Below are 14,707 nucleotides of genomic sequence, written 5' to 3'. Positions count from 1 at the left end.
ACAAACCTCCCTTTGAGGATGTAATCGAGGTGCGAAAAGTTGGCCCAGATGAACCTTAGACACCAAAATACATATGTATAGTTACCTTCTAAATGCAATTGGTAAGTCTATGTATGACCCAAAGACGGTCAGAGATAGACTCACTAGGAAGTGTTGCCTCTAGAATAGGAGCAAAAGCTTCCCAGTTATCACACCCCCATCTTGACTCCCCAGATAAAGTGTAACACACTAACACTCAAAACAATGCTTAAAAACTATGATTCTCCTAATTAATCATCTTATCCATCCACTCATAAACTACTCACTAAAAGTTCAGTAATCGCTTTCATTGTTCAAACCTAATCTACACATCCCAACAAGACAAACACAAATAAGTGCCAATTTAAACCATACATTTTTTGGAACTTTCATACGTTCTTTTGTGCATTCACCTGTGGGATTGAAGTTTCTTAAAAAAATGATATATTGATTAAATTCCCATTCCAACAAGAAAAAGAATAATTTTATAAGGCAAATTGGTTTTTGTTTTTTGTTTTTTGTTTTTTTCTTCTTCTTTTCTTTCGAATAATATGTTTTTTAAGTTGAGAGGACAAAAAGAAGAATAAAATTTGTTTTAAAAAATGGCAGAAAAGGCCAGAGGGTGGCTGTGCATAAAGCATATGCTCGGGTGTGGCTGTCCACTATTAGGCTTGGTTAGTCAAAATACGAGACCACCCTATACCATGATTTTTTTTCCTTTTTGAAATCAAATTCAAAACTTTAAACACTTTCCACATTAAAAAACCCAGGAATTATTACTCATTTCTGCTTTACAGAACAAATTTCTGTTATCAATCTCCATGGATAAAAATCTCTTGCTTGATGCAAGGCACTAGACATCTTCTTTTTTTATTTGCATTTTTTCTTTTATTTCCAAAGAGGCCAATGGTGTGGCCCATACTCTAGTTCAAGAGACTCTTTCACTTGGGATAGTGAAATAATGGTTCGTTTTCATTGCTTGGCTTATTGGAAATGGTGTGGCCCATACTCTCGAGGAATTGGTCAAGAGTACGAATCTTCTTAGGAATAAGAGTGAACCTTACCATGTATTTTTTTCTTCTAGATAACTCTTACTGATGTAGTAGAGAATCCATGTAAGTTGACTGGACAAACTTTATTTCACTAAAAAAAGAAGAAAAAAACACGTTGAGATTGTAAAGCAATTATGCAGGCAATGAGTGCCAAAGCCTTGAATTGTATTATTGTTTCAGTTTTCTTGCAATGGAAGGAAACAAAACTACAAGAAAATGCTCCTACAAGGTAAAGTGATCTTGATGATCATAATCTCGAAGATTGATTTGAATATTGTAGCTGTTGCTGAATGAGAGAATTAAGCAAAAAGTAATGAGATTCTAGAATTGAACTCTCCTAAGTCCTACCTGCCATTCTTTTTGAAATAGTAATAATAATTCATTAATTCTTAAAAAAAAAATTCATTAATAGTATAAATAAATAAGCCTTTGTGGGGTCCTTGTATTACTCCCCTAATGTGGCGTCTAGCACATGAAAAATAAAAAATGTCCCTTAGACAAAACATTATATATCAAAATGTACCATGGGCCATGGCTGTATTCAATTTTGACCGTTGAATTCTTAGAGGTAAGTTGTATATATAATTTAAATATAGAGCGATGTTTCGTCTTCAATCTTGTAATCTTGTATAATAAGAGATTGCTCTTTGCCAACTGAATTAGTCTTTAAAATTGACTTCTAAATTCTTTATTTTAATTCTAAAAACATACATGCATCTAAATCATCAAATATGATTTTTTTTTTATCAAGGTATTTTATATTATACTATATTTTTTATTTTTTAAAAAACCATTTATATATTTATTTAGGTGAACTAAAGAAATCAATCACGTAGAGAAACAAATATAATGACAGGTTTGGTTTATGGTCTCCCTCCTCTTCAAAGGCAACAAGAAAAGAAAAGAAAAGGTGGTGCCGTGCCATTATGAAGTATCTCATCTCAACCATCATGCTTTGCGAAAATCATGGCTTTTTAGATCAGAGATTGGAACCATTACAACATTCATTTCTTGAAATCTTTATTTATTGTTGTATGGGTAGTTTGATACGTTGTATTTTAAAATTTTAACTAATAAAATATTACAATCGTTGAATTTTGAAAATGTCACATGTTGCTATATGAGAACCATGCAGGAGATACTTGCAGATTACAATTAACTTGTTTTATAGATTTTTTTAAAACCCTTTTTCAAAATTCAACAACTTGCCACGTGGCAGGATCTATTTGGTTGAAAATGGAATATAAAGAAACTGCCATGTGGCAGATATTTGAAGTAATTGGTTTGTTAGGGATTTGATGCTCAATGGGCCAGGTTCCAACAGATTTTTTTATTATTTTTTTGGGTAGAAAACTTCCAACAGACATTGCTAATGGAGAATGGTTTTAGTAGTCAATGGGCCTGGAGATGGGCTTGCAACAGCTTGATTTACTGTGTTTAGGCCCCTGCAACTCAATCCAAATTTAAGCTTTTTTTTTTTTGGTAAATATATCTTTATTCATAAGAAACCTGTGGAGTGGCCGAGCAAAGCTCGAACAGTCACTGATTGGAAATAGGCCACTCAACCCGGTTTGTAAGGTTGATTGCCTTCCTAGATAGGATATCCGTAATAACATTGGATTTCCTTGGAATGTGCCTTGCTCTAAAATTCAAGAATTTAGAAGCTAGAAACCCTATATCCTGGACTATAGGGAGAATATATGGGGGGAGGGATGGACTCATTCAAAACCAAATTGATTAGATCCTTGCAGTCAGGGTGAACCTCCACTTGTTCATAACCTTCTCCAATTGCTTCTAGAAGTCCAGGGCGCATAGCAAGGACTTCACCTTCTAATGGGAACATAATATTTTGTGGAGAAGAGACTGCTAGTGGGGTTTCCCATCACTTCCTCTAATAAGAACTCCCAAACCATTTTGTTTTTCTTTTGAGCCCAAGTTCTATTTAGACTTAGAATGACTCATGTTCAAACCAAATTTGCACCCTCATCTTTCTCTAGCTCAATATTTCTTCATTCATAATGTTAAGTTTTTCTTTCTAACATCATTTCTTTCATTGCAAACACATACAATAGGCATGATAAGGTAGTTAGAAGTTAGAACTCCAAATCTCTTTTCCATCTCTTTTGGGGCATTTGTGTCCAAAATCTGGTGTTCGCATTCTTGATTGGGTCCTGCGCATGCACACCATCAAGCCATTCACTTTAGGCGGTGGGATTGAAATTTCGGTCGAAATTTTGGCTTGATGATCTGGGCATTAACAAAAAAGAAAAAAGAAAAAGAAAAAGAAAAAGAAATGTTCTCAAAAATCCAGAATCTCCAACTTCAAACTAGCCGTTACATCTCGCGCTTCGCTCCAACATCTGCCTCCATAACGAGATTCCACCGATACCCCTTTACTCTTTCTCTCTTCCTCTCTCTGCCTTCAGCCAAACCCATCTCCTTATCGATCATTTCTCAGTTCTTCTACGAATCCCTCTCTATCGCTGCTCGAAGACCACCGGTGACTTTACTTAGACCGTCCGTGTGATCCCCAATAATGGTATAGATAGATGAGGTCAATTTAGTGGAGAACGAAATCACACACACAACAGAAGAAAAAAACCCAGTCATGCCGGACTCGAGGCTACTAGGGCTTCTGAGAGAGATGAAGTTGCTGACGTTGAAATTGAGACTGCTGACAAGAAGGAAGATCACATGGAAGAGGAGCCCGCAACTTCAGCTACTGTTTTTCGGATCAGACTCAAACAGCCTCACTCGAATTGCGACATAAGATGAGTGTCCCCGAGTTCTGTCGGAAGTTCAGGTTGGGTTTCTTTTCTTTCTTTTCTTCCTTCTAGGGGCTTTGGGAATTTCAATAATATAAATGTCTTGGCTTTGGTTGAACTAACCCACCTTTACAATCTCTGAACCTCTTGAAATGCAGGCTATAGAAGCTGCAGAGAAGTTGAGAAAGGTGACTCTTTGACTGATTCCGCTCCATTTTTTCTCTTTATGTTTCAGTTCACAATTTAGATGTTTCTTTAGTGTCAATGTCTATTGGGTGAAGCGCAGCAAGGGTCGCCAACAATTCACTATACAACTCAGCTTCTACTTAAAGAAGAAAAACATGAGAAATTAAGGAACAAAATTTTGTGAAAAAAGAAATAAAAGGACGATGGAGAAGGTTTGAAGATACCAGATATCGTCCGGCGATTGATGCAGTGAAGAAGAGATCAACTAGATCAGACATTTGCTTTGCTTCCCTGTTTCATTACAACGCTAGAAATCCTTCTCTCCTTCCCAGAATTAGATCCGATTGCCTCGCAAGAGAAGCCCCTGTATCACCTACCCCGAGAAGGTAATGCACTCACTCTCTGAAAAACTGTCAATTGTTGTATCTGTTGATTGGATATTAGTCTTACATTTTTTCAGATATCTTCTATTTGTTCTGCTATTTCCTTTTACTTTTTCCTGTGCTTTATTTTATTTAAATTTTTAAAATTTTGACTACTATTACGGATACCATCAGGGAGAGTAGAACCCCATGACCTCTTCATTAAGAGCATTGTACATTGCCAACTGAGCAACCCTTTCTCCTGTGCAGTTTGCTTGTAATAGTTGAGGGCCTTGAGGCTTCATGTGTGGTTGTCTTCCCGAACATTTGTTGGGCTTTGGCAATTTCTCAAACATTTTATGTCTCCTGCTATCATGTTATGATAGGATTTCTCTCTTTTATGTCTCTATTTCTAAGAAATCAGAATTTGGCTTTGAATTTTTTTAATGAATGGTTTTCTGTAGTGCAGCTTGGAATATGTTTATTATAGAATATTTGATTTAAGTGAGTGGGTATCTGGAGAAAATGATGTAACAATGCATTTCATTACCATCTTTAGCCACTTGTATCCGCAACACCCAATACTTATGCTGGGAAAAATGAATTTAGCATTTGCATTACCCTTAAAGAAGAGCAAGGACAATGCAATATTGGTAAATGCATTATGAAGAAAACTATGACAATTTTCAATGGGGTTTCATCGAGAATCACTATGAGGAAGTTGTGTACACTAGAATTGGTCTTCTGCATCTTGTAAATTGCAGCAATACTGAGGAAACAATGAAGGTCTAAAGAAAGATAGTGGTGGAATTCTTTGACAGCTTCTCTACCAAAATTGCTATCCAGGCTGATGGTATCAAATAAAATAAATAAATAGGTCTGTAATTTATTGCTTTTGTTTCATTGAACTTGAATCTTGGGTAGTGATCTTTGTTTTTTAAGAGTTGAATGCATGCTTGTGACTAATGTTAGGTTTGTTGCATAACAATGCTTAGATTAGGGGTGCATTTGATTGTTCCAGCATACTCTCCTTCACTTTTGTGTTGTTTCTCGGCTTTTTTTATTTTTTATTGTTGTTCACTTGGTTCTTTCCAACTTTTCCTTTCAATTCCTAATTTGTTGGCAAAATTTTAAGACACCGATGACTAATCTGTGGAATAATATAAGTAGGTTGAAATGACAAATGAGTAAGAAAAAAGGCAATGTGAGAGAATCTTAGGATCTGGCTCCACATCTATATTCTTTCATTTCTAGAGTTTAAATTACTTTTATTCCTTTTTCACCAGTTGTAGTAGTTGAGATGGAAGTATCAATGTTTATGTTTAAGAATGCACAAACAACTCTCTTTCCTTTTCCACCAGTTGCAATAGTTGAGTTGAAAGTATCAGTGTTTCTATTTAAGAATACACTAAAAACTCTGTTTGCTTTTCCACCATTTGCAATATATAGTTGAGCTGAGAGTATTGGCCTCACTGTTAATGAAGTGGTTCAAAAAGTTGGCAAATTTCAGAGAACACAAGAATTTTTTTCATCGCTGATGAAATTCAAAGGTTCTTAAAACTGCTTGAAGAAATGGTTTCTTTTCCAAGAAGTGTTCTCTTCTCTAATTGGCTTGTGAGGATTTTGTCCAACATTTTTATATTTCACTAACATTCGCTTGCTGATTGGGTATAGAAATTCAAAATCTGGATTAAATACTCAAATCTAAATGATCTTTTCTCTTCAATTCTTGTTTATGTTTGAACAAGGATACGATGCAGCAGTTGGGAAGCAAACAGTGGGGATTTATGTAAATCAAGCAAAGAGATAAAAATGGCCTAATTTCAAGGTGTAAAGATTTTCCTCTGTCACTAAGGATCATATAGATCCATTTCATATCTCACTCCCCTTTTTCCTATTGATCACTATGTTTTTTACTTCAAATTCATGTCAATAAACTCAAAAAGCAGCTTAGACATGATGAACATGTGCACAAAGCTTCAAAGAGAGCTTTTTCACTAGGCCTTTTGGAGCTCTACCTTGTCTACTTTTGTAGACTCCAAAAGTTAGTATTCTTTCAATTATTGGTTATCTTTTTGTTCTAAAGCAATTAATTAAGCTGATATAGTTTGATGAATAATATCGACGTACATATGATTATTATAGCTGTCTTTAATGGAAAACACCCAATGGGAGGAAGGGGAAGATTGCCTAGGTTAAACAAATATTTCAGAAACTTATAGGCCTCTTCATTTGTTCAATTCTTGCAAAATTTTCTTTACTTTTATCATTAGGTCTCAATTTGAAATTTGGTATTTTCATTGCAAACTTTATGATTGCTATTGATGATCATAGAGATTAATAGAAAAATGAAGGGATATTTTGATCCCTACCAACTTGATCTTGTTGCCCCCAGCAATAAACATGCATGAACCATTTCATGAAGTATGTGTCTTGTAACCCAAAATCTCGGTCTTCCGGTCAAAAAACAACGTCAATGAAGACGTGTAGGTGCACTATTTCGTGGTGGGGATTGTAATTTTCCATGAATTTCCCATTTGTCACTCAACAACGCAATTTTGTTTATTTCTTTTTTTTGAGGATCGACGAATCAAACTATATTTCTATTCCAATTTTTGCCTCTTCTTCTCCCTCTGAATCAAACTTTACATTTTGAACTTCGATCTGTTTGAATCCATTGATCTTGGTAAGCTCTCCCAAAAGAAAATACACCTGATATACTCAACCAAATGGACAAAGGAACAAAACCTAATTAGTTTCATATCAAAACAAATTTGAGCTGTTTATACAAAAATTCTAATTCAAATCCATTATCCATGCACAATTTCTCTATCAAAGCTGATGTATGTGTATCTAGAAGAAAATGTCTCCCAGACATTTCCTTCAAAAGCTCATAAGCCTTACGGAATTTCTTTCTATGAAAAAACCCTCAGACCAAGATGTTGTAAATGGAAGTATTAGGGGGACACCCTTTTTCTTCCATCTGTTTTTCGAAAACATCCCATGCTTTTCTCAGCCATCCCTTCTTGCAGAGGCTTTTGATCAACATCCCATATGTGACGACGTTTGCAGAAAGCCCATATAAAGAGATATGGTTGAACCATCCTTCAACCTCTTTTGGACTGGAGAGTTCCCACATTGCATTAAGAATAATATTATAGTGAGTAACATGATGAGAATCTATTTCCTTCAACAGCTGTACCGCATCATTGATCTGCTTATATTTGCACAGCCCATCCATGACTACAGAATAAGTTTGTACAGTAGGATTGTATCCTTGATTTTTCACCTCTTCAAATACCTTTAAAGCGCCACAAACACTGCCTACATCAAATAATCCTTGTATCAAATAAGTAAAAGTGATTGTGTCAACTGTAGTACCTTTACAAACCATTTTGTCAAGGAGCTTGCTGGCATATTCGGCCTCTTGATCTTGCAACAGTCATATATTGAAGTCATATAGCTGATGGCATTACGTTTATATCCCAGAACCACCATAGAAGATAAAAACAACCTGGCATCCTTGATTTCACCTCTTACACAATGTCTCAGTAATAACAAGTTACATGTGATTAAGTTAGGCTTCTCTTAATCATCAAATTAACAAGCCCATAAGCCTCTCTCCCATCTCTAGCAAGAGCTTCAACCACTATACAGTAAGTAACGACGTTGGTGAAGTCCCTATGAATAACATATGATTGTAACAGTGGTTTGATCTTCTTAGGCTGGTGTGACTGGGATAGAGCAAGAATGAAGGAATTGTAGGTATATGTGTATATATATAAAGCCCATGTCAATTCATTGTCTCTAACAGAGCATATGCTTGCTCCACTCTATATTCTAAACAGAGTCCATGCATCATAATGTTATATGCCTTATCATCTAGGTGGATTCCCCAGTTCCCATTCATCTTCCTGTCATTAATCTAGTTTTTAGAAGTGACTGTGCAGTAAAAGTACCACCAAATTCCCGTGACAAAACGTCGCCATGTTGCTGAAAAATATATGCCTGGAGAGGTGGTTGCTGTGCGTGTTCCACTTGTACACCTGTCAAATGTCCAAATTAGTGATTGGCCTGAGCTTTCCACAAAACGATATTCATTGATGGTTTTGATGCTTCCATCAAACAGTGCATGACATTGGCATGTGCATGAGCTGGAACTTGTGCAAGTGGTTGCTGATCAGGTTTGAATTGATTCCTCCATCTTCTCTGATTCCCAGTATAATTGAAGAATTTAAAATTGCATTGTAATTTTCAATTTCATTCGTGTGCACTCATGTTGGCCAATCACATGCATTGATGCCATAAATTGCATCTAAGTTGCCTTTCATTTATTGATCATGCTCTGCATCTTCTCTTCTGTAATGCTGGTGATTTGCTTTTTAGCTGAATAATTGCACTTTCCAATGTTTCACTGAGGTAGTTTGCTCTGTCCACCAAAATCTGATTCCTAAGAACATATCCTTTGTCATGATATGCTGTTCTAAGATATCATAGGCAGTCTTTTGTAAAATTTGAGTGCTAGTCTTGTCACAGGATGGTCTTTGTTTGAAGCGTGAAGAGCTATTATAAGGACAATTTTCAACAGTGTGGTCAGTCATGTTTGATTTTTTTCTTAAATATGCTCTCTTGTCCTTCTAATACAAATCTGTGAATTAACAAGAAAGGGGATAAATAGTTCGGTCCAATCTAACTATAATCATCAGGACTCCAAACTTGGACTCCTATATGCTGATTAAATATATTCAAATTATCTTCCAAAATCTGCATATGTTGAATTTCACAAATACTTAACTATTAATGTAGTGGAATAATCCTAAAGTAAATTTCATATGGTACTTGTTATATATGCTTTTTTAAATTAGACTAAAATTTTACTGACTCTTAATGATGGATATCTATTTGTGGATAGCTCATCTCTTTTGTGCTTCATTTGAATCAGAATTTTGTCTGCTTCTATTTACTTGCAATGGATTTTATTGTATATTAATGGCTACGAGACAGTAGTTACTATTATACTTGTTGGTCCAGGTGGCTGTTGCCCTTTCTCATGCTGCAATTCTAGAAGAATCTATGAGAGCAAGGGATCTGCTTATGGAGCAAAATGTAGTACTGGATTTGTTAAGGAGAGAGGCAGAAACAGCCATTCGTGGCAGTTATGAACCATGAGATGAGAACACCAATGCATGCAATCATTGCACTTTCTTCCTTGCTGCAGGAAACTAAACTTAAACCAGAATAACGCCTGATGGTAGAAACAATCCTAAATAGTAACCTCTTAGCTACACTCATTAATGATGTTTTGGATCTTTCAAGGCTTGAAGATGGAAGCTCTGTACTTGACCTTGCGACATTCAACCTTCATGCAGTTTTCAAGGAGGTAAAGTTTTTCATATATCTTTGGCTGTTCAGTTGAAATTGCTGGTGAATTTTGTTTGATATGGTATTGTGATGCTTGTTTGTGGTTGCAGGTAGTTCTTTCTTTTTGAAAATGCATGATGACAAAATGCCCAAAATCCTCATCAATTCCAATTAGGGGGGAAAAAATTGCCTTCTGGACATCACACAATCTTTTTTTTTTTTTTTTTTTTGAGGTTAATACAGGGGGGAATCTGAAAAGTACATAAACCATTGGGAATCTTACAGTATGCAGAATGTACAAAACTGTCTTGAAAACTGCTTCACCTCATATTATCAGTTGAGGGAGAGAAAAACTAAAGATGGACCAACAAATTCCATAAAATTTCGTTGATGTGAAACATTCTACTGCATGTTGTCCCTTCAGGCTGCTTCCACCCCCCCCCCCCTTTTTCTTTTGCTCGACAGAAAACAATCTTCTTTCCATTTATATTCATCAGAATATCTTACACTGTATGCAATGGATTGGTTTCCCATACACCAAGACTGGAAACACATGACAGCCAATCCCGACTCTCAGAGGAAAATCAACAAGTAAAACCAGATGCCAGGAAAGTATCCCAGAGGCACTCCACTTCATCCTGTTTATTTTAACCTGGTCATGTTCACCCAACTTTCTGCGGCACCACTAGCACTTGCCAAGGTATCAGCAGTCTCAGCCTGCACAATCTTTTCTGGTTTCTCCTTGTTCTTCTGAGAGTTCTTTCTAGAATTTTCTTGGGTTGCCCCCTCCATGTATCAGTGAATAGGCGATTGTATTTTTTCAATATTCTTTTTTTTTCTACCAAGTAACTCTTATGCATTTGCCATTTTCTGCACAATTGCTTTATCTGGAGGTTTATGGTCAAGAGCTTCAAGGCCCTTGAAGAGCTTCACAAGCCTCTCCAGCATGTTGTTTCAATAATATATAGAAATCATACAATTGCATAACTGCCAAGGCACTGAATGCAGGTCATTACCAATTTTCTTTACCCAAAACTTATGTGCTGCTTCTGCTCTGTGGTCCATATCTAGTGCATGTATTAGTTGACCATATGTTCCCATTGTAGTTCCCTGTCCCTTGCTTAACATCCATTTTATTACCTTGACAACTGTAGATCCTTTTCAAGAGCAAATAATGGCTTGCTTCAAGGATGCTATAGGAAAATTTTGCTCCCAGGCAACCCAAGCAATCATTGTGGTCAGAGAGTGTGTTAACAGGAAAGTTCATTTTGTCCTTCCTTCAGACATTCTCCCAATTTGCCTGCGTATACCTCCAGTATCACTCCCAGACTGCTGAAATATATCATTATTGTCATGCTGAACCATCATAGAATAACTCAAATTTTGAGATCCAAGCTTCTCTGATCATTCCAGGTTGAGCATTCAAATGGACCTCTGCTATTGTCCTTGACTTTCTAGTGGAGTTCAGAGTAGAAGTTAAGGCAGAGACAGAAGAGTTCAAAGTGAGCTGCAGAACAATCCGTGTTGACCTTGATGTCATATAGAGGGAGAGGGAGCCCAGAGTCCGTTGCATTTCTTTTTCCTGTCCTGTATTGACTCTGTTTTTTCTTCTACCATGTGCACACGTAAATAGCTTGATAAATGTTCTTCATGACACTGATTACAGTAATCTGGCTGGTTGCAATAGCTGCATCATGCAGGAGTCATTGTGTGATGCCATAGTAACCATCCTATTGAACTAGATAGGCCCTTTTTGCACTTGTAATGGATATGGTGCAATTGTCGCAGGAGCTACGAACTCCAATTGAGAAGCTGGATCAATGGATGTGGAAACAAGGCCCTCACATAGGAAGAAGCAAGAAACGGGCTCCCAGTTAGGTAACAAAGATAAATAGAAAACCAGTTGCAGGTCCGGCAACAAACAAACCAGACCAACCTCTATGTAGCCAGGTTAAGAAGAAGAAGCAAATGCTATGGTTGGAGGTAGTTCAATTGCTCAAGCCCATTGCATCTGTTAAGAAGATATCAATGGCATTAACAATTGCTTCAGATTTGCCAGAGTATACCATTGGTGATGAAAAATGCCTTACACAAACCATTTTAAATGTTCTTGGTAATGCATCCAAGAATTCTATGCATTATTTAGTGTTTGTAAGCATTGTGTTATTTACTGTTTTGTCTCTTAACTTCGGATTTGAGTGTTTCTTAGGTGGGGTGGCTCTTAAGTGATCTGAAAGCCCGGATTGTACTATTTCAGCCATGTGCTGCATTGTAGTTCTTCAATAAGTTAAGGGTACGAGATCTAAAATTTTATTGCGCGAATGAACCATTAGAAGCTTTTTGTTTTTTTTTTCATTAGGCTTTCTTTCCTAATATTTTCTTACTAATTTAAGGATCAACCGAGTCAGGCATGCTTTTATGAATTAGGTCTGCTTTTATGCCAAGCTGAAGCTATGGGGATCAACTTTGGAATGAAAACGTATTAAGATAAGCAGAACAAAACAGAGTATGTGATGTGTAACTTCAGTCATACTGTGAGATGTAATACAGTAGTGAGACTTGAGGATCATGAGATACTGCAAAGTAATTGTTTTTGGTACTTGGGCTCTACCATTGACAGTGAGGTTGATATAGATGATGGTGTTTCTCACAGGATTAAGGTTGGATGTTGAAGTAGAGAGGTGCTTTGGGTGTGTTATGAGACAAATGTATGCCTGTTAAAGTCAAAAGAAAAAATTCTATAAGACAGTTATCAGATAGGTTATGATCTATAGGGCAGAATGTTGGGCAACCAAGGCAAGCCATATAAAATAAAATAAATGTAGCAGAGATGAAAATGCTGAGGAGGATGTGTGGCAAGACTAGGAGAGATAGAGCAAGGAATGAAGCCATATAAATAAAATAAATGTAGAAGAGATGAAGATGCTGAGGAGGATGTGCGGCAAGACTAGGAGAGATACTGTAAGGAATGATTTATTAGATCTGACTTGGGTATTGTACCAATTCAAGACAAGTTAAGAGAGTGCTGCTTGAGGTGGTATGGGCATGTGCATGTGCAAAAAAGGCTGTTAGAGGCACCTGTAAGGAAGAGTGATCAGATTCAACTGAATGGAGCTAAGAGAGGTGGGGGTAGGCCTAAACTGACTATTGAAGTAGTAAGAAAGAATATGCATGTATTAGGACTAGACACACATAAGTGTGCTGATAGAGCTTTTTGGAAGACTAGGAACTTTGCGGCTGATCCCATATAAACTGATGTTCTTGGAATACTACTTTGAATGTATCTCCTAATTATCTTCACGTGTGCTTAAACTTGCTGCTGTTACTTCTCTTGTCCCTTTTACCTAACCTTGTCAGTATCCATATAGCTGACCCCATTTAATTGGGATAAGGTTATGGTTGTTGTTGTTGCTGGTTCTGCTGCTGTTGTCTACTTTTCCATGTTTGGCAGAGTTTTGATATGACAATTGTCTTATTTATGTCTGTCCAAACCTTTTAATCTGTGCATGCTGAGTAGTTACTGCATTGTTGCCGCCCATAATTCATCAGGATGAAATTTTGTATGCAATTTTACTGTCATGGGAAGTGATGTCCAGAATCTTATCTGTAGTTATTGCTTTTAATGCAATTAATCCAGAAGACTATATTGTTCACAGAAGAAATTTGGGAGAGAAGTGATTTGGGAATTCTAGCATATAGCCTATTACCTAATTGATCTGTAGCAAACCAGTTATGGCTTTATTAATACAAACTTATTTTAAAATAAAATAAAAAATATATCCATAAATGGCTCCTCCAGCACTCATCATACTGTGTTTTAGCTGTTACAATTGACATATATTATGCTGATGATTAGCTGGTTTTCTGTCCTTTTCATCAAGGGATATTTGACTTTTGAGAATATAACAATATATATGTATTAGATAGATATTGGAGTGTTTGTGGGACCTGATTTCATGTCTTTTATCATATCCTTTGACGCTTTTTTATTTGCTTTCTTTTGGACTTAATAGATGAAATTCTTACCATGATTGCATTTTCTTTCCTCTTCTCTTTTTATTTGTGGTCATTCCCATAAATGTTTTTGAGACAGCAGATCCTGTGGGATTAGAACTTAGCACCTGATTGCTACAGGATGAAGAGGTGGTTCCCGTGAAGTCATATTATGGTGGACAGGAAGGCAGTGCAGAGTATATTTGGTACAGAACAAAGATGAAGCTTCAGGGATCTGAGTTAATGAACATATCTGAAGCTTCTGTAGATGTTCTTGTAATTGGAAATACATTGTAAGTTTTGAGCTCTACCATGGATTATGTTCTTCTGTTGTGTTTCCTGTGAAAAGTTCTATTATTCAACTGACAATGAATATCTGTTACAGAACATACACTCCATCACTAGTAGATTCGGGGGCTTATTTGCCTCTTTTCTGTGAGCCTACAAGTGCAGATGGTATCTGTGGGAAGCCATTGGTTGTCTTTAGCAATAATCCTGTGTCCCCAGGTATAAAGGTTTGACAAATGGTGGTTCCCCACCTCTGCAGTGTGCATTGCACCAAGTACTACTTGTCCTTGGATACTATATATTAACTATTCTCGTGGAAGATTATCTTATTTGACACTTGTCATTTTATGCCATTCTTATTAGTTTATTTATTTATTTATTTATTTATTTATTTATTTTTATCATTTATTGGATGCATAATGCAGCTTCACCAGTAGTGTCTAATGTTTGTGTGAAGGAGGTGTCTCCTGGTGCATATTCTGGAGAAGATAAAATATTATGGTGGATATGAGGGAACCAGCCTGTTTAGCTGGTATGGGTGATTAGGTATGTGCAAAGAAGGCTGTTAGAGGCACCTGTAAAAAAAAAGTGATCAGATTCAACTGAAAATGGAGCTAAGAGAGGTGGGGATAGGCAACAACAACTAGATACAAATTTGATCCTGCTGGCTTAGACGCATGTT

General features: G+C 36.5%; 1 protein-coding gene across 1 annotated transcript; it reads left to right on the top strand.

Annotated features, from left to right (window-relative positions):
• The first annotated feature begins 3,448 nt into the window (after positions 1-3,448).
• LOC149025143 (187-kDa microtubule-associated protein AIR9-like) lies at positions 3,449-14,370 on the top strand. Its single transcript, XM_089145365.1, has 6 exons — positions 3,449-3,873; positions 3,994-4,023; positions 4,095-9,763; positions 9,855-10,444; positions 13,879-14,030; positions 14,123-14,370. The coding sequence occupies exons 4-6, from the start codon at positions 10,346-10,348 to the stop codon at positions 14,256-14,258; spliced, it is 387 nt and encodes a 128-aa protein (XP_089001491.1). The 5' UTR covers positions 3,449-3,873; positions 3,994-4,023; positions 4,095-9,763; positions 9,855-10,345; the 3' UTR covers positions 14,259-14,370.
• The last annotated feature ends 337 nt before the right edge of the window (positions 14,371-14,707 follow it).

This window comes from Hakea prostrata, chromosome 2, assembly GCF_041222555.1.
Source record: "Hakea prostrata isolate BN-2017 chromosome 2, UWA_Hpros_2, whole genome shotgun sequence".
Taxonomy (NCBI): Eukaryota; Viridiplantae; Streptophyta; class Magnoliopsida; order Proteales; family Proteaceae; genus Hakea; species Hakea prostrata.
The sequence above is the reverse complement of the archived record's forward strand: the minus strand, read 5'-3'. Positions and strand labels throughout refer to the sequence as shown.

Excerpts from the sequence above, each read along its gene's own strand:
- LOC149025143 (XM_089145365.1), top strand. The coding sequence starts at position 10,346 with ATGCCAGGAAAGTATCCCAGAGGCACTCCACTTCATCCTGTTTATTTT. Across the intron at positions 10,445-13,878 it reads CACCACTAGCACTTGCCAAG|GATGAAGAGGTGGTTCCCGT; the intron begins GTATCAGCAGTC and ends TGATTGCTACAG. Across the intron at positions 14,031-14,122 it reads CTTGTAATTGGAAATACATT|AACATACACTCCATCACTAG; the intron begins GTAAGTTTTGAG and ends TATCTGTTACAG.